We start from the raw sequence: 20679 nt of genomic DNA on the forward strand, positions 1-20679 counted from the left end.
GTTATGCATGGTGGAGGTAGTGTTATTGCTAGGGCTCGCATGTCTGTTTCTTGAGCAGGCTGGCTAATCTTTATTGATGTTGTAACTCACGATGGTAGCAGCAGAATGAATTCAGAAGTTTACAGGAATATTTTGTCTGCCAATATATAGAGAAACGCATTAAAATTAATCAGGAGGAACTTTATCGTGCAGCAAGACGATGATCCAAAACACACTGCCAACTCATCAAAGGACTTTATCAGGGGGGAGTAAGTGAAAGGTTTTAGACTGGACATGTCAATCACCAGACCTTAACTCAACTGAGACTGAAGGAAGAAACCACTCCCCCAAAACAAGCAACAAGTGAAAGAAGCTGCGGTAAAAGCTTGGAAGAGCACCACAAAAGAAGAAACCAACAATTTAATGATGTCACTGAGTCACAGGCTTGATGCAGTACAGGCTCCAGGCTCCCTTGCGACCCTGTGTAGGATAAGTGGTATGGAAATTGAATGGCTGGAGTGATGAACCTGAACATATTTCAGCACAATATCTAAACAAGGCCACAGAGGACATTTGTATGCTGTTTGGACAAACAAAGAAACAAAAGCAACATCAAACTTCCTGCATTACAACCCTTACCAGAATAAAGTGGTTACTGAAGATGAATGAATGAATGAATGAACATCAGATCTATCAATTACACTGCCCTTTTATTGCTCTTTTCTGTCTGTAAACAGGTGAAAACAATTGTGCACTTTTTTAAATTATAGCCTTTAAGATTTTTTCCTGACTGTAGCTAATGGAAATGCAGACTTGTACACATTCTCTATCAGTGTTGGGTGAATTACTGAAAAAGTAATCTACTACAGATTACTAATTGTAATCTGATTACATTACTGATTACTGCATGTAAAAAGTATACAAATTACTAATTGCTTTACTTTCACGTTACTTTCAAAACCCATAAAACATTCAAAAACATACTACAAAGTGAAACTCATAGTTCTTTCAGTAATTTCAACATGCCTCATGACATGATCAGAAAACATGCCTCGGGTGTTGTCACTGTTTGTAGAACTACCAGACTGATAAAATAGAAAACTTTTCTAGCTAGGCTAGTTTAGTGTCGCTAATCAAAGGGGAGGGTTTAGCTGCTACAGTGACATGCAAAGTACAGCTTTCCTTATATCCTGCTCATATCATGTTCATGTAAACTGGAGTCTTTTCCTGCTCAGCATAAGAGGATGTTAATGTTTCAGTTTCTCCTTTACTGGTTTAAAAAAATTTGGTGTATATCCATTTTCCCCACACTGACTGTGAGTTTGGCAGAATTGAGAGCCGTCCGCCAATAAGACACGAGTATCTCCATGCATTTTCCTTTAAACCCTGTCTGACTGGTCTTGCCTAAGCTCGCTGAAGATATAAAACGTGATTTATTTTAAAAATGTTAAGAATTTGACTCAATATTGTTTTCTTAACAATAAATTTGAAACGCAAGTAACGTAATTTACTCAACATCAGCAACTGTAATCAAATTACATAAATTTAAAATGTAATGCGTTACATTACTGCGTTATCAGGAAAAAAAAAATTATTACTTTGTAACGTGTTACACCCAACTCTGTTCTCTATTACCAACATTTGTTTTAAAATGACAAAACGTTTGGATGGAAAAGCCACTTATGTATTTATTTTTATTGCTGCAGGATGCCTTTTGCTGACTTTGCTAACCTTGCTAATCATGAATATTCATAAGCAGGCTCCAGATGATCATTAATATTCATTATTTGAAATTCAAAAATATGGCTGGACTAAAGGGAGAAGAGGAGCAAAACATTCTGTTTCAAAGTGGTGAGTTTTAAACATTTTACTTAATCATAGGACGCATAGAACATTTTTCTTTTCTTTTCTTTCCTTTTTTTTTTTTTTTTTTTTTAAATACACACATACACACCCTGTTGTGTACTACATCTCTTATTCCTCCAGTTAAGTTCAGATTTCATTAAAAAAAAATAAAAAAAATTGCATCAACAGTACAGACTCAGCGGATGTGTCGTATTTATGGACCTTTTGGTCTTCCACATGTTCTAGGCAGATGTGTGTGAGTAGTGTAGTGTGGACGGTAAACTCTCTCTCGGTAACTGAAGCGCACCTGCGCACTGAAGTCTCTCTCATTCTGTCTCCCGCTGACTGAGAGAGCTGTTCAGTTCAGAACCATGAACCAGACCGCCGGAGTCTCGAACCAGTGCCGCAGACGCCCCTCAGCCGACATCAAGGTAGGTTCACATGTTTATACCCAGCATTTTCACAAGAAGTCACGCATCCGGCACCAGTAGTACTGTCTATCGTTTGTCGCTTGGGTTAAAGACTGATAAAAAGAAAAAAAAAATCACACAACGCAGAGTCCATAAAGTTCACTCAGAAAGAGTTTGCGAGCTTTCAGTAGGAGAAGTGTTTTGAGCGGGAGAGACAAAAAAACTAGAGGAAATTTGCTCAAGTGTGTATATTTGCGTTGAGAATCAACATGTATATGCGTCTCAGGAGTTTTCATTTAGGATTCATTTCAGCATGGGCTTCTGTACTTTGAACAACCCTGCTAAAACAAACAAACAAACAATGGAAACCATCATACGAGTTGTAATGGTTTTAATGGTTATAATGGGAATTGTATTGGTTTTGGTTTAATGGATTTAATGGCTTACAGATGGTTTTTAATTGTAGGCTATTTGTTGTGGAAAGCATTAGAACTTCCGAGATGGTTTTTTTTTTTTAAAATTATTTATTTATTTATTTATTTATTAATTACTAGAAATTTTAAATGATGATTAGGTGACTGAAAACCTTAATACTGACTGATGCATGTACTGTTGACAATAAATATATTTAGGGGGGAAAAAAAGGTTACACACACAACAAAAATCTCCAGTGTTGAATTAACACCCTACAGTGTTCATATATGCCCAATTGGACACAAATGAACCCTGAAGGGGGGAGGGGCGAGGGTATGGTGGCTTAGTGGTTAGCATGCTGGCCTCACACCTCCGGGGTTGAGCGTTGGACACTCTAGGGACTTCCTCTTGGTAATCCGATTTCCTCCCACAGTCCAAACACATGCATTGTACTTGACATCTGTGTGAAGATTGGCATTTCCTAATTGTCTGTAGTGTGTGAATGGGGTTGTGAGTGTGTGTGCGATTGTGCTCTGCAATGATTTGGAACCCTGTCCACAGTGTCCCACGCCCTGTGCCCCGAACTCCCTGGGAAAGGCTCCAGATTCCCTGTGACCCTGTGTAGTATAACAGGTGCAGAAAATGGACGGATGGATGGGTTAAACATGGTTACATGGTTTTAAAACAATAGGCTTAGAATTTTAAGAATAGGGTTAGAAGGTACAAATCAGAGTAGTTATAAATATTTATAAAGCATTTCTACCTGTTACTCTAAGCAAATAATTCAGGTGTTGCCTTGTCTCTGCCGTGTCATACATAATTTACGTTCATTGCCTATAATCTTTGAAAGGTTTTAAGCAAATAGCCTAGTAGTATACACCCCACTCCATTATAACATAAAGGTAATAACCATGTTTTTTTTGTTGTTCATTCTGTTCCTATCTATGCTTCCCATATTTTGTGTCAGACCCAAAGCGTGTGATGTTTCTGAAACAGGAGCACTGTGCTGAAACAATGATGGAATCCGATCCCAGAGGACGCTACTACAGTACCATTACTAGACTTTCATTCAGTGATTAATGAAGCAACTCACACGGATACTATCCCCATAAGGGGATAAGTCCTTTTTTTTCTATTTGGGCTAATGACATTCTGGTATTCATTAATAAGAAAATAATAACTATGGATTTAATTGCTGTTTTTCACTCTTATAAGGGTGGGGCTGCGTATGTGGATCTCTGTCTCACATAAACGAATAAATCACACTAAACTTGATTACTTTTTCAGTAACAGCATTATACAGGTCCACTGTTCATGCCAGTGTTCCAGTGAAACATTTAAAATTAGATTTCCGCAGTATGTGAATTAAATGGCTTTTGCATGGGAGTGAGCGGGGGCTTTAGATTCCACAGTATTTAAATGGAATCCTTGGATTTCTCCAAATAAAAATGGATAAATTAACAAATCTGAAACCTTTCAGATTTCAGCTATGCTCAGTTAACAATATAATTAACCTTATGACACTCATGTCTGAGAGAGAGAGAGCGAGAGAGAGAGAGAGACACATAGGATACTAGCAAAAGTGCAAACAGAAATAGAAAAAAGCCATAATGGCCTCAGGGTATTGGTTTGAAGGGAAGAATCACAATCCAATTACTCTGCTTTAATAAGTTCTTAATAGTGATCAGGACTGAACCCACCATCATTCAGATTTTAAATTCATTCTGACATTGTAAATGTAAGCTTGCGGAGCCTGAATATTACCATTAGTAATATTTTTATCTTTAATTTTAAAATGTAGTTGGAGTGGACATTTTAGACAACCAATGTACATTTTAAATGAAACATGCATTATTACGAATCCTCCTAGTCTAAATTATTGAACTCACACATGCTAATTTTGGTTATAAAGCATTCTCGTTTTTTGTTTTTTTTTCTTTTCTTTTTAAACCAATCTCTTCATATTTTAGTACAGTTTTGCAGAGTTATCAAGGGATTCTCTGAATATATATTTATGAATAATTTTGAAATTAAAGAACGTTATAGACTGTATACATTAACAGAAAACTGTTAATTTGTCTTAATTCCTATGACCAGAACCATAACTTGTGCACAGAGGTACTACAACTTGCCAATCACACCCATATACTGTATAATAATACTTAATCAGGTTACATTTAAAAAGTCCTGAATTCAAAGCTTAGGTCACTACTAGAAAATGTCAGTTTTTATGAATTTCTTAAATTCTCAAATGTCACTAGACATGAGAGGGTAATTGGCATGCGACACATGCAGATGAGACCTGTTTCCCCTCTACCAAAAACTACAGAATAAAGCTGCTCCAGTGTGCAGGTTGTAGCAGATTGGCAGAACAGATGAGCAGGACAGATGAGAAGCCATGATCTGAGTATTTGAAACTGACCTCTAACCCTAAATAGTACCTGTGGGATGATTCGGATCACAACTACAGCTGTTTGTGCAGAGCTATGAAGGCGCAACACAGCTGCATATTCACGGGCTCAGTGACTTGGTGCGTCAGGAAAGCACAAGCACTCCTACATTGTACTGAAGCTGTACAAAGATGTGCACGAATTTGTGTGGCACAGGGCCTTACCACAAAAGATGTGCATGAATTTGAATAAGCGTTAAAAGATGAGCATGAATTTGAATGAGCAAGGCGATGAGGAGGGATGTTGTTTGATTTCTTATAAACAACAGGTACGACAATTCTAAATTTACTTTCATACAAACAGAGTGGTGCAAATGTTAATATTTTAATAAATGGTCATGTTTACAGTGTACTGTTTTCCTCTTAAAGGGGATTTACAATAATATTATTTACAATAACCTTTCACATACTGCCATTCATACATACGCATACATTCACACTCCCAAAAACCCACTGATAGTCTGAGATATTGCTGTAAATACATGTAAATGAATCAAACTCATGTTTTTCACTGGAAAATGTTATAAAGACATGGCGACTTATAAACACAACCTGCAGAAATGCTGCCGCTCTCACAGTCACTCTGTTCACACACAGTCCATCACGCCTCTCTAAAATACTTGCATATTTCAGTTTAAAAGTGGATGGATCATTCTACCAGAGAGATAGATGAGATGAGATAGATGAGAGTGTGAGTTTGAGTTAATGTGGAAATTTAGATTTGTATCAAAATGCTTTTACAGCCTGTGATTTTGTATTTTCAAAAATAATTTAATTGCTTCATTCACCAGAACTCTAGCATCATTCCTATCAGCTGAAGTAGAATTACTAATCCCCTTATAGAAAATATTGAATATATGTCATTTTAAAATGCTGAATCGCTGTAGTACATTGTCATAGGGAAGCAGCATGTAGTAAACGGATTAGCACAACTGACACAAGTGTTTTCTGGAAATGAGGCAAGTGGCTGAAAGATTAAACGTGTGTCTATTAGGGTGCCATCATTGCTTTAAAATATAGCAGTCCCTGTTTCATCCTGGTGTGTTCATATCTGTGTGTTTGAATGGTCAGTGCCACATCTGCATACACCACTGAGCCACACACACACGTACACACACACTTCATGGTGCATTTAGACATGTACTATAGAATAAAAATAACTTTTTATGATTATGCTCAATTAGACTTCATTTTCACTTTCTGATTTAGTTCATTCCATCTGGTCAGGAAATGAATATTCATTGAAAGTATATTAACAGAGAAGTACTGTGTTACACATTTGTACTATATGTCTCAGGGAATATACGTACGGACATGAATGAGATTGGATTTCATTTAATTTGATATGAATATCTTAGGAAATCTTTGGAAAAGATGCAAACTGTAACCCTGCCCTTAACCCTAACCTTCACATTCATACTATTTCCTTCAAATGATTGTGTGTGAATGTGAATGAATTTGCACTGTTATTATTATTAACTTGATTTCAAGAAAACTAAACAGGTGTTGAAAGAGTGAGCCAGTCCTATCACCATCACTTCTGAAGGAGTGTTATTCATCGGTACATAAATATCCAAGTCAGTAAGTGTGCTCCTACAGTATGGGCATGATTCCTGTGTGTTATTGTACTGCTGTGTGAGTATATGCAGGTACTGTTATGAGTTACAGTCATAGTAGACCAAACCCCAGCAGTGCATCATGGACAGCATCTCAGTGAGAAAGCCCCAGAGCAAAGAGCTTTGGCCTACTTTTTACTGTGTGATTTATTCATATTTATAGCAGCCGGTTTGTCTCTTGAGACTACATACAAAATGCTTGAAAATAAAATATCTGAGAAAGCGAGAGACAGCAAAGCAGAGAATATGGTGGAGAGAAGAGTGATTTGTTATTGTCTTTCTTCAGTCACATCACTTTGCATGACTGCTCAGTCCCTACAGGAAAGATGCTTGGATGGGAAATGGATAAATTAGTGGATTGAAAGATGAGGTACAGCCTTCTGGCCATAAACTCTGAAACTCTGATGAGTTTTACTGTCTTGGTCATCAGAGGTCACGTTTTATCTTGGGTTTTGAGCAGCAGTGTCCTGGTGAGATGGTCTCTGTTGATTAGAGAGACCTAAAAACTCCCTTTAAATGTACAGATTGAAGGTTTATACTTAGATGATAATCCTGCTCAGTGAGAATTTTAATCCCAGAATCTGCACTCAGGCTGCACACACACACACACACACACACACACACACACACATTGACATCACTTCACATTAACTCGACATAAGGCCCCGTACCACACACCGCTCCCCAGTGGGCTCCTGTCTGTTCAGAGGTCAATGTACTGATGTGTGAGAGTGAATAGTATGCATAGGATTGAGTGTGTCTCTGTGGTGAAAGGTGAATACAGGTGCTTAAGACATAAGAAATATTTACATGTCTATCTCAGTTTCACATGCAAAGACCATAGTCTTACCATTATCTTCAAACTAATACCTAAATAGACTCAGAACCCCCCAAAATATGTATCTGTAGTTACTTTACATACATGTGTGTCTACAAATATATCTGATGAGCAAAATAAAGAGGGCGATAAAACATTTTCTCAGTCCCTCCAGGATCTAGCGATTTTGTGGTCTCAGAAACTAACGAAAAATCAAGCAAACTCTGCAATATTCTGAGGTAGATTTGGGTGAAGACGTGTCATATGACGTCATTACAATGTGCCTTAAACCCAAGCCCTATTCGCTTCACGTGCGAACATGAGTACAGCTAAAAGGTCTCACTTACCAACAAACATCACTGCGATTGACCGTGCCAAACAATTTTGTGCAATTGCAATCTCCCAATTCAAGTAGTTTTCTGAAAAAAAGTTGCATTGAAAATTAAAAAAAAAAAACAACTCTGCATTTCTGACCACAACAATCACAAAAAACTGTGAAATCTTGTCCGGACTGATTTCTGATACATGTTCTTAAAATATATAACTATGTTTTGTAATTTGTGTTTGACAATGATAGAAAAACATGCATGCAAAGACATGCAGAGACCTCCTAACATAGTCAAAAAGTGACATATGACGCAATACTTGCAATAAATGCCACTGTCATTCAGCTATTTTCTTCTTTAAAGCCAGTGATAGTCTCATCTCATCTCTTCTACCTTGGTGAGTGTATTTTTTTATACATTGCCAGCACTTTTTCTAGTGAAATGCTGCAAACTCATTCAAGCCCTTCACTATCTTCATGCAGCACTCACCTTCTATTCTTGCTGCCAGGTAGAGTTTTCCCTATGTATTCCACATCCTGCACTGTGTAGCTGACCAGCAAGTCTATGACTACCTGCTACTAGGGTTGTTGAATTGTAACTCACAGCTCGGGGGCAGTAATTTTTAATTCCATAGACCCCACATTCTTGTAGGTTGGATTTCCCCCATTTTTTCAAGATACACTGAACCGTTAGCAAGCCTTGTTGCAAGACTTGAGCTTGTGCAAGTCTGTATCTGAACTGCATAGAAACAAAAAATAGGCATCAGCTATGTGCTCACTGCCTTTGACATTGATCATTTTAAGGATGCATTGTGTGACTTGGACATCCCCCGTGCTGTGTGTGGTGTTGATGCCAACATGACAGTCTCGGTTAGCAGATTTAGACCCTCAGTCGAATCTGACTCGACAACTGATTTGCATAACAAGAAGCCCAGAAAGCAATCTGCATTACGTCTAGCCAAACTAATGTCTTAGTGATGATGCAGGAGCTGAGACTGCACAACTCAGAGAACCTATACAATGCTGCATTGTGTATGGCAAGCACTGGCAATGCATTAGCCATTTTACTTCTCATACTGGAACAATCACTCCAAACTTGAGAAGATTGTACCTATGTGAGGAGCTGATAAACACCTTTTTTTTTTTAGAGGTGGACTGTCTAGACCAGGATTTGGGGCAACTCTCTACTTTACAGTGGAATACCGCAACCACTGGACAGTGACTACATCAGTGGGTCCGTTCACAGGAATACTGCAGTTTTACAGCCGGCCCCTGTATGCTTGGGGCTCAGGCCCATGTCGATATTATACCCTTGCTCTGACCCAAGACCATTGTTCTCTCATTGACAGAAGTATGATCAACAATGTAGACCCTTTGTTCAAAACAAAGGGTTCTACTCAACACACGTGGTTTCCATCCAGCTCTATATTTTAAAAGGCTGATTCCAAATGACCCGCCCATTCCATATGCTGTCATCCATGCCATGCCACAAGATTGGTTCATGTTCATGGCCCTGTGAATTGCATATTTTCATGTCCCCATTGCCCGAGAACACAGGTCCTCCAAGGACAGGCATTTCAATTCAAAGTTTTACCCTTCAGGTTCTCATTAGAAGTATGCAGCAGCCCCCCTGTAAGATCAGAATACATTAAGTAGATGGAATTGAGTCCAGTCAATCAGGCTCTCGAGCCTTTCCTGTTGATTCTTAGACTATGCCTTGTGTTAGTCCACACAGACATCACTGTTGTCAAATATGAAACAGTCTGAGTCTGAAAATCCATATTTATTTTAATTTTATGGATACATCATGTTTTACTTTAAACCATTTGTGTAATGGATTAGATTTGACTGATTTGAAAGTCTTCTTGCACACATATCTGATAAAACATGTAGTTCTTCTTACACTGCAAATATATTTAAAACCCATGCCTGGGTGGAGAGTGTATTTTCAGCAAATCAAATGTAATTCCTGAAGCTGCGGTTGGTGGTTTCAGTATCTGTGTGTATTTCAGTATTAACCCCATGGGCAGAGCTGATAACTCAGTGGTCTGTAACTGAAAATAGACACCAGGTGTATGATCTTTTAGTTTAATATTGCTCTCTCTCTCTCTCTCTCTCTCTCTCTCTCTCTCTCTCTCTCTCTCTCTCTCTCTCTCTCTGATTTCTAGTCTTGTCAGCCCATTTTGGTTCACACAGGATACATACTAAAGTCACTAAACAGTGAGTACACTGATTAGGAAGGTTGGTATTGCTGTTTTTAGTAAAGCACTGCCTTCCAGTGGTAAGTTGATGGTCACACAGCTAGAGCAGAATTTCAAATCCTTACCTGAATTAAAAAAGCTTGCATAACTGAGTCAAAGCTTGCATTACTTGGATTCATGTTTTAAAATAACATTTTATGGTGCAACAAACAAGAGTGAAGCAAAGATAAAATAATTTACTGCATTATCCCACCTTCACAAATGGTTTAATCTTCTGTTAGCATGGCATAAATGTGGCAGTACAGTCCTATTAAAATATAAATACTAGACTCTTGAAAAGTTATATGTACCAAGTATAGCAGTTGTATGTGTGTTATAACATGCTTTACATAATGACTTTTACAGAGCTCGTTTTCAGACATCTTCCTCTTTAAGCTTTGTTTGACATAATTGGCTTATATGACTAATTACACAATTCAAATTCAAATGTTCATATTAAATTAAGACAAATTATGACAACATTCATGGTTTACTTTTGATTAAAAATGCATAAAATATTTGCATAATCAATGCAGAAGATGAAGCACTAGAGGGCAGTAAGATACAACAAAACAATCTGCTGTAAGACGTTAGGCATACAGATAATACACACACGGACATGCACACACACACTCACATGCATGCACGCACACACACAAAATAGCTATGGCAGTATATATATTTATAATTTATAAAATATTTATAATATATTTATGAGACATAAACTGAAGAAGTGTCACAGACATTTGACGAACAGAAATGGAATACTGAGTTCCATTAACAAAGGGTGGGTCAATATTAAAAGTAACAATCAATATCTGGTGTGTTCACCAGCTGCTTTAAGTACTACAGTGCATCTCATCCTCATGGACTGCACCAGATTTGTCGGTTCTTGCTGTGAGATGTTACTCCACTCTTCCACCAAGACATTTGCAAGTTCTCCATCACGTCTGGGGTGACACATGGTTACATGTAATTTTCCACTGCACGGATGATCAGCTGTCCTTCCTGTCTCCCTGTAGCACTGTCTTAGGTGTCTGACATTACTGACATTGCCGTTTATTGCTCTGGACACATCTGCAGTCCTCATGTCTCCCTGCAGCGGGCCTATGGCATGTTCACGCAGGTGAGCAGGAACCCTAGACATCTTTCTTCTGGTGTTTTTCAGAGGCAGTAGAAAGGTCTCTTTTGTGTCCTAAGTTATTGTAACTGTGACCTTAATTGCCTACCGCCTGTAAACTGTTCCACAGGTGCATGTGCAATAATTGTTTATGGTTCATTGAACAAGCATGAAAACCCTTTCTAATAAAGATCTGTAAAGCTTATTTGAATTTTACAAAAATCTTTTTACTACCTATTTTTTTTTTTTTTTTTTTTACCACTTTTGTACTTTATTTTGTTTATGTATATGTATTATTGTGTGTGTGTGTGTGTCACTGTGTTGAAACTTTTGGTGTAAATAAATCGTTCATTCAGCAGGCGTCTACAGATTTGAAACACTTGATTAATGCAACACTTCAAACACACACACACACACACATACACACACACACAACACACACATACACACACACACAACACACACTACATCTCACACCCATGAGGGAATTGGATATAAATGTAGATAATTAATCCAGTGCACTGTAGGGGGCTTGGGGCAAAGTAGTGAAGAAAGAGGAATCCAAGGCACAATCCACTGGTGTGAAAAACAGAGACCCAGATGGTTTATATATTAAGAAACATGACACCTCAGAGTTACAGAACCGATTCAGTGGCTAGACCTCACAATGAATGCATAACACCTTGAAGTCCTTGATGATTGCACTTAACACTTAACAGGTTCTTGTGATTAGAACATAAGATATATCTCTCTCCATCTCTCACTCTCTCTCTCTCTCTCTCTCTCTCTCTCTCTCTCTCTCTCTCTCTCTCTCTCTCTCTCACTGGCTTCATCAAAGTGAAACACACACTAATCAGTACATACTATCTATATACTGCATTTGGCATTTCAGTCTCTCCAGGATTTTGCGATCACAGAAATGAAAGCAAACTCTGCAAGATTTTCCCACAGATTTGGGTCAAGATGCATCATGTGACATCATTATAACGAACATTCAGCCAAAGTCCTCTTCGATTCACATGTCAAACATACTAAGTAGTAAAAATGTCTCATTTACCAACAAACATCATTGTGAAAGACAGTGCAAAACAATTTTGTACAACTGCAATTTTGCCAAAATTGCAGATTTTTAAATAAACTGCAGAAAAATCAAGCATTTTTGGCCGCAATAATCACAAGAAACTCTGAGAAATCCTGTATGGACTGATAAATTAAACAAAAAGAGCAAGTCTTTTTGACTTGAATCGGTTATTCCAGTTGAATCATAATTTTGCATTTCATCGTCTGCTGTCAGATTTTTTAGCATCCCAAAAGTGCTGGGGGTGTAGGCTCTTATGTACATAATACATGTCCATGTACATAGCATGCATTTTCCCATGGTTCTATATTACACTTCCTTTCAGTTATATATTCAAACACATGTGGTTTTAAGTAAAAGTTTTAAGAGCTGCAACAACTAATGGATAAAATCGATAATACTCGATTATGAAAATCATTGTCAACGAATCTCATTATCGATTAGTTAGTCTGCATGCGGTACGGGGTGCGTTTACTCATTACATTTCTTCTGTTCCCAAAACACGCTTCGGAGAGTAAATGCTAAAGTTGTGTCCCAAATGACTATACACTTACACTATGCACTCTCCCGTCTAGTGTATGAATTTTAGAAAGGTAATATCATTTCAAATGGAACACTAGCATTTTCTTTATTAACCGTAAGTATAAGCCGCTTCATAGTCGATGGCGCATGACGTCAACGGCACATAATGCGCTGCCGCTAGCTTTAGCAGACACCCAGAGTCACCGACAATAAATTTCTTGTTTACTGTTTATGTCAGCGTTATCTTTTATACCCAACATGACCTCAATCCCCATCAGACGGAAGTGTAAGGCAGGGTCGCATTTTATATTAAACGCCACAATAAAGATTGTAACCTGTGAACTTTATAAAGCGGAGCTTGTGTAGCACGGAAGTACGACAGTGATGCACGAGCACAAACATGTTTATATCCAAAATGCTCCACTGTTTAAGGGATTGGGGAAAGTGGTACAAGTTGCTTAAAAGGTTTAGTTTGATTCCAGTTTATTGTCATTATATGCTGTATTTGCGCGATACAGTATAAATTCTGTAGTTTATTATAATAGAAGTGATCTATTAGTAACGAGGTCGCGTTGCTCCTCACTCGCAGTGTAGACGTGGTGATTAAACAGTGTAGCACAAGATCTGTAATGTTAAATTAAAACGGTACGATCAAAGTAAACACAAGTAAAATAATATGTCTAAAGGCAGTGAGGAACAGGAACCACAAGGTACAGTGAAAGTGAGATTGTATTATTAATTTAGGACTGAATTATCAGTGCTTTTTAAAAATTTTATTTTATTCAAATAATGCACAAATACTTATACACACACACACACACACACATATATATATATATAAATAAAATTGGACAGTTGTGTTAATGTAATGTTTTATATATTTTTTAAATAAGTTTTATATAAGAGTGTTTATATTCGTAACACTCAGTTTGTGGATTTTATTTTAAATAAATGAAAAAACGGCACTGAAAGTTTGCCCTCGTCCGAATAAATGGGGGGGGGGGGGGGGGGGGGGGGGCAACAGTTGGCTGATTAATCGATTAGCCCTAGTTTTAAGCATTATTTAGCCCTTGTTGCAGCCCTAGTTTTAAGCATTATTCTCCTTTAACTGGCTATAGACACATTTGGTGCTGATAGATGAAGTTATTTAAAGTCTGATGCTTGCTAGCCGACATTAGATAGTTTAAACACAAGTAAATTCAAGTAACATTGCTAGCATGCATTAAATTCTGAAAAAATCGATTGAAAGGTTAGTTATGTTAGCTAGCTTAGTATTTAAGATGTTGGACTACTGATCAGACGGTTGTCAGTTCAAATCCCAGCACCGCCGAGCTGCCACTGTTGAACCCTTTTTGCTCTGGATAAGGGCGTCTGCCAAATGCCATTAATGTAAATGTAAGGTGTCAGAAAACAAGTATCTTAACTCAGTAGCTAGTATTTCAGACTAATATTAACTATCTGATGGTATTATCCCATGTCTTATTTTGATTTTGCAGAATGTTAGCTGGACTGATACTGTCTTCCCACTTCACCGGAACATACCAGTAGTTATATTGGCTTTGCTACAATGACCCCTAGTTGTGAATGAGTATTCCAAAGGAACAATTAAGCCCAGCACTAATGGCTGTTATGTTGTGTTAACTGCACAAAAGTTGGGTTACCATTATATGACGTGAGCCAGCAAAATGACATGGCCCTCTCAACCCAGCGATTAGGTATATATAACACAGCATAAAAAAAATGAACTACCTGTCCTTGAAACAAAGACATTCAGTTCTCTCTGATAACATCTACTGATTAAATCTACAGAAAGATTTTCTGAGATACATTCAATTGACCAGTGCAGTTAGGTGGGTTACATTGTATACAAAGCAAAGTCTGTTGTGAAACATCCTCTTGGAGGAAAAACTCAAAAGGTATAATGGCTCCTTATGTCTGAAAATTTTCAGAACAAGAGACAGGGAGGGTGAGACATGGAGAAAGAGAGAGAGATTGAAAATGTTTGAAAGTCAGCCATGTGAAAGCAGTCTGATTTCTCTGTCATGAGGGGAGATGTTGGCTCTGCTCTTCTTTGCTCCAGTCATTTCCCTTTAAATCTTTAATGAAACAAGAAGTAGCATTTTGCTGAATGTGTTTCACTTGCCACTTATGTGGATCAGGGACTGACTTGCATTGCTTACCGCTGAAACAAAAGTCTACTGCCATTCTAAGTAATGCATATTTTAACATTCTGTCCAGAATTATTACCAAACATTTGATAAAGAACACTACTAAACGTAATTACTGTGCTCTTTACTACAGCAGTATAAGCATTTATGAACGCTTGAATGTGGCAACACTTCTGCAAATATGTCTCCTTGATGGTCCTTCTCCCTAAATGTCAAGTAGTACTAGGAATTTTTGAAGCTATTCTCTGATTATGTAGCATTTGCTGAAGATTTACATGTTTGTGATTAAGGGCAGTTAAAGTCTTCAAAACATGGTTTATTGGCTTAATTAACCCAGTAATAAATTAATTTATGCTTTTTAAGGCAGTCTAATTAGATTCTATATAAAATATTTATTGAAAATGAAAATTACTTGAACTGTCTATGAACAGATGGGCTATTAAAATATGTGCTTTATGTGCATATTAATATTTCTATCATGAACTGTTTTAATGTAATATTAAAAAGAAGTGCACTATTTTTTCATAAGGCCTTGGGCTGTTTGTTATTAAAGCAAGTTTCTCTAAATATGGAGACAATTAACCAACTAAAATTACTGATACCGAAAGTTTATTAAAACACCACTTTCCAAACACAGAAAATATATGTATGCATTCAATAATTATGCTAAAGCGATTATTTATGGAAAGACAGTCTGTAAATGCGGTGCAGCCTAAATTAGAGGTAACTTTCCCTGTCAGAGACATCTGTTTCACAAAACACGAGCACGACTGATTTGCATTGCACCTGTCCTGCAATTTTCCCTTAAACCCAGAAAATGTGTAATTTATATTACATGAAGGCTTACAACAGCAGGGCAAAGTTACAGTGCAGGAACAGTGATCAGATTTAGGATTGTTTTAGTATGGATGTGTGGGCAGTTCCACTTAGTATGTAGTGTCACTGCAAATCAGTACAATGCTCTTCTGACTGATCAGTTTTATCACATCATGAAACATTTCTATCCTGATGGGAGTGGTCTTTTCTAGAGGTCGACCGATTCATCGGTTTTGCTGATTAATTCACACAGATAACCAATTGCTGGAACTGTAGGTTATCGGCTAAATTCCACACCAATAGTTTTTCCCAGTTGCGTTCATCATGTTGAGAAGTGTCTGCTGTCTTTATACAGTACAAGAGTGGCCTCTAGAGATATAAATAAAAACTATCACTGACCAATTTTGTTTTGTTATTTGAAGTGTTTTTTTTTTTTATTCATTTTGGATGTCTCTATTTTTATTTGTTATTTGGAGTATTACTTTTTGGTTCAGTTTGGATGTACATCTTTTATTTACTTTAATATTTATTCATAATTAATATATATGAATATTTATATATTTATTTCATTTTTAAAAAGTACAGTGCATTTTCATTGTACATTCAGTACTGTTTATTTTTGTAATAAATTCAGCAATATTTTACTTATTCAGTATTAATTTTGAAAACTATCGATTAATCGGTTATCGGCAGGTACCGCCCATCGGTAAAACCCACTATCAGGTGACCTCTACTCTCTTCCAGGATGTCAATGTATCCATCCACAGAACATGAGGACTCACTGAATGATTTGATAAGTATGAAAATGATGTAAATCATATGCTGTGTATATATCAACCCAAATGAACACCTATGGGAGATTTTGGCTCCACATATAAGCTCGCCATGACCACTATCATCAAAACAACACTACTTCTATAACAGTATATCTTTTAGGTTGGATAATAAACTGCTTTATATGGCATTAAAAAAAAAAATGTCTTAAGGCAATATAAAATAACACAATAACATGCCCATGTACCTTCACCAATAAGGCCAGATGAATGCACAAAATATATGCAAATTACACAAAACCCCAAACTTATATATGTTTGCCCCATTTCCCCTAGTAAACCATTGTAATAGCAAAGGAACATGATAGACTCTTAAATTTTATGATGCAGTAATACCTCTAGGCACCTTTTTATATCCAACACCCATGTGATTTTCAGCTGCTGATTTCTTAAAAGAATGCTCCAAACTGCTGCAGTAACATTTTCATGCTGTCTTTACACTCAAATTAATTTTCATAAATGGCTGTAAGTACTAACACCTTTTGTTTAGGCTGACTTTAAGTGCTCCGTTCCGGGCTTGAATACGTGCCACTGAAAGTGACTAAGGGAAAGTTGGGAGAGTGTGTGCTACTCTGAATCCTCTGCATGCTGAGAGTTTGGCTTTAGGGAAACTGTGCGAGACAAAAACAACAGCAGACATTAAAGCAAGTCAAATCTCAGTCAGGCCACACTGCACCAACAGTGAGGATCAGAACGCCAGGTCTGAGTTCGACATGGTTTTATATTTCATAACTTCATAACAACATACATTTTCATAGACTCGCACAAAGTGATATGAAAGATAAAGTTAGGGTTCAGGCAGGGTTACACAGCAAAATCACCAGTGTTGATTTTACACCAACAGTGTTGAATTCACACCCTACAGTGTTTATGTAAGTCCATTGGACTCATATAAACACTCTGGGTGTTAATACAACACTAGGGATTTTACAGTGTAAAGTTGGAATTTTCTTATGACTTCATATATATGAAATCAAACAAAGTCAAACCTCCATCAACTCATCAGCCTTGTTTGTGTCTCATGATTATTTACTGAATTTGAGTGTGTACATGTTAGTGGTTGTATAATAATTCATTTTTATTCATAACCAGTAAGTCTAGACTAGTTATTTACTAGTCTTATTTATATTTAAAGCAGAATTTGAATCAGGATATCACTATTTTAAAATATTTTATTGTTTCAGTTTAAATACTGATAAACAACAGCAAAGTATCAACAAACTGTACTTCAGTTAACAGCCATACACGGGCTACAAATTACATTTCCAGCTTCAATGCCTCCTAAGGCTAAACTGTTAATAATGAAACAAACGAGTACAATAAATGTACAGAGTAATAAATATATGTATCATATTACACTACTTAAGACTTAAAATTATCTTATCTTTTATCTTATTTATCTGTTTATTCTTCTTGTTTATTCTATGTACATGTTGGCACGGAACAAAAAAAAGGAGTGGCTCTTAATTTCATTGTACATGTGTATAGTGACAATAAAAAAAAAAAGGCATTCATTCAAAATACACTTGTTGACTCTGGAGAGTGCACAGTGTGGTAACTCATATCAGTAACACTTTCTATGAAGGTCATATTTATAATGAACTATGAACACATTCATATCATGTTATAATGCATTCATACGACATTATATATTTATACTATGTATTTAAACTTTATAACTATCTTTACTATGTATTACACACGATCCAATATAAGTAGTGTTCGTAACACATTATAACACCAATACCAAAGAATCCTGAGCTAACCTTTGTATAAACCTGTCCTGATTTCTTTCTATTTCTAACAAATGAAATACACCAGAGTGTTTATTTGAAAAAAAAACTGTGCCTATGAACATAATGCACTATTGTGCCAATGCCAAAAGAAACTGAATTTCTTAGGTATTGATGTTATACTTATACTACTTATAATCCATTCTATTAACAATTTATAACTGCATTATAGCCATTGCTATACATTAATGTAATTTTATTAATAATAGGTCATCGTAGGTCATCAGGCGTATGGCCTTCATGGACTTCATATGACTTTCTATGAAGGTCATGGGCATGATGAGCTACGAACACATTAATAACTATAACAATCTGTATAAAGCCTTATGAGTGAATTATAACATGTATAACAGGAATGTGCTCGTAGTTCATCATGCATATGGCCTGAATAGAAAGTGTTACTCTCATGTCTCCCCCTTGTCTTCATGTGGATGGAGGATGCTAAGTCTTCAGCAGTGTCTGGGAGGTTTTTCCAGGCTGATTATGATTGGGAGTTGAACCACGAGGTTCAATTCTGGCCTCAGTAACATCCAAAAACAAGTCTGGAACAGACATTCTCAAGTGCCGTGGCTGGCAAGCACCACTGAAGGCTCTAGACTAGCTGAGTGGGTTTAGACCATGATTAGGTAATTTACATAGATTTTAAGGATAACAACAAAAATAACTACAGGATGAAAATATTTCAAGACTAACAAAGTATCTTTCTTAATCTGCCTTGTTGTTTCTGCCAGTGCCCTGACTATTGTCTATGCAATGTGTGTGTGTGTGTGTGTGTGTGTGTGTGTGTGTGTGTGTGTGTGTGTATACAATAATCATAAGCACTCAGGTAGTTGCTAAAAGGAATAACATATTCTGGGTGGCCCAGGCTGCAGTACTTTCTATCTACAACCTGAGACGAAAGGATCATGACTAGTGGAGAATAATGCGACTGCCAATCATGTAGATGGGGCAGCAGATCGTGACTGTGATGATTACATTCATGAGAAAGGTTCTCAGATGAGCTTTTATTCATTCTTCAGTCATGCTTTCCCACGGGTACTGAAACGAGCACTTTCAGTCATACCTAAACCCTCTCCACTCCTCCACTCTGATCGCACTTTAGTTCTGTCTCTCGCTGATCACACGCTGACTGCAGCAGCCATCACATATCGTGCATTAATGATTAAAGCTAACCTTACAGAGAAGAAGCAGGAATAATCACTAGCTGGTTGATATGCTTGTAATGTATGTGAATATGCATGTGTATATATATATATATATATATATATATATATATATATATATATATATATATATATATAGCATGTAATAGGGCACTAAGGGTACAATTGAACTATTTCTGCAAAATATAAACTTAAACTTAAGATTACTGTAAGCATAAACAAATAAATAAGCAAACACCTTAGGGCTGAGGTTAGCACTGTGTAACACAGTGCAGACCTGCTGTGTGTGTGTGTTTGTGTGTGTGCGCGCAGTAAGATGATGATATGGTAATGTGAAAGACTGACAGCTGGTTATTTATGAGAGAGAGCGAGAGAGAGAAAGAAAGAAAGAGAGAGAGAGAGAGATGTTCATCAAGTTTTCAAACTATATTTTCAATACAATGACAATAATGTACTACATACAGTGCTGCCAATTAAGCTTTTTGAATTGAATAAGGTAAGAGTGACAGAGGGAACTGGAGATGCATGGCCTTCAAGAGTGTTGACATGCTGTATGAATACACTAAAATCAAAATAAACCAGCGGGGCAGCTCACAGCCTGTTATATTATCTAACATTTCAGTTCCTTTGACAACCACCTACCAGGCTGTGTACTGCACAATACAGTGCATGTGAGACAACCAGACAAAAACATAGCTCCGGTAAACAACACTCCTAAAACAGAACTTGATAAGGTTGTATAGTTGATTTAGGACTATGGACATTCAGTGGTAGCTGTTTATTTTAGGGTAAAATACATACTTAATAATTACTGGTAAGTATGTGGTAATTACTCATGTCTGATGCATATTTGCATAGTATGTACTTGTAAGACAGTCTTATACTTATAAAACAGAAATAAAACTGTCTCCTTTGAAAGTATTGGAACACCAAGGCCAATTCTATTGTTTTTGCTATTGAGATCAAAAGAGTAACATGAGACGATTGATAAGAATTTAAGCTTTCGTTCTCATATTTACAACGAGATGTGTTAAACAATTTAAAACATGGCATCTTTGTTGGTGGACTACCCAATTTTTAGGTGAGCAGAA

General features: G+C 36.9%; 1 protein-coding gene across 1 annotated transcript in view; it reads left to right on the forward strand.

Moving 5' to 3' along the window:
- The first annotated feature begins 1967 nt into the window (after positions 1–1967).
- The window catches only part of LOC108266166 (inactive dipeptidyl peptidase 10), a 61975-nt gene continuing 43263 nt past the window's right edge, over positions 1968–20679 (forward strand). Inside the window, exon 1 of the mRNA XM_017469202.3 lies at positions 1968–2255. Within this exon, the coding sequence (XP_017324691.1) occupies positions 2196–2255 (60 nt within the window). The 5' untranslated portion in view covers positions 1968–2195. The remainder of the gene's footprint in view (positions 2256–20679) is intronic.

This window comes from Ictalurus punctatus, chromosome 6 (assembly GCF_001660625.3).
Source record: "Ictalurus punctatus breed USDA103 chromosome 6, Coco_2.0, whole genome shotgun sequence".
NCBI lineage: Eukaryota > Metazoa > Chordata > Actinopteri > Siluriformes > Ictaluridae > Ictalurus > Ictalurus punctatus.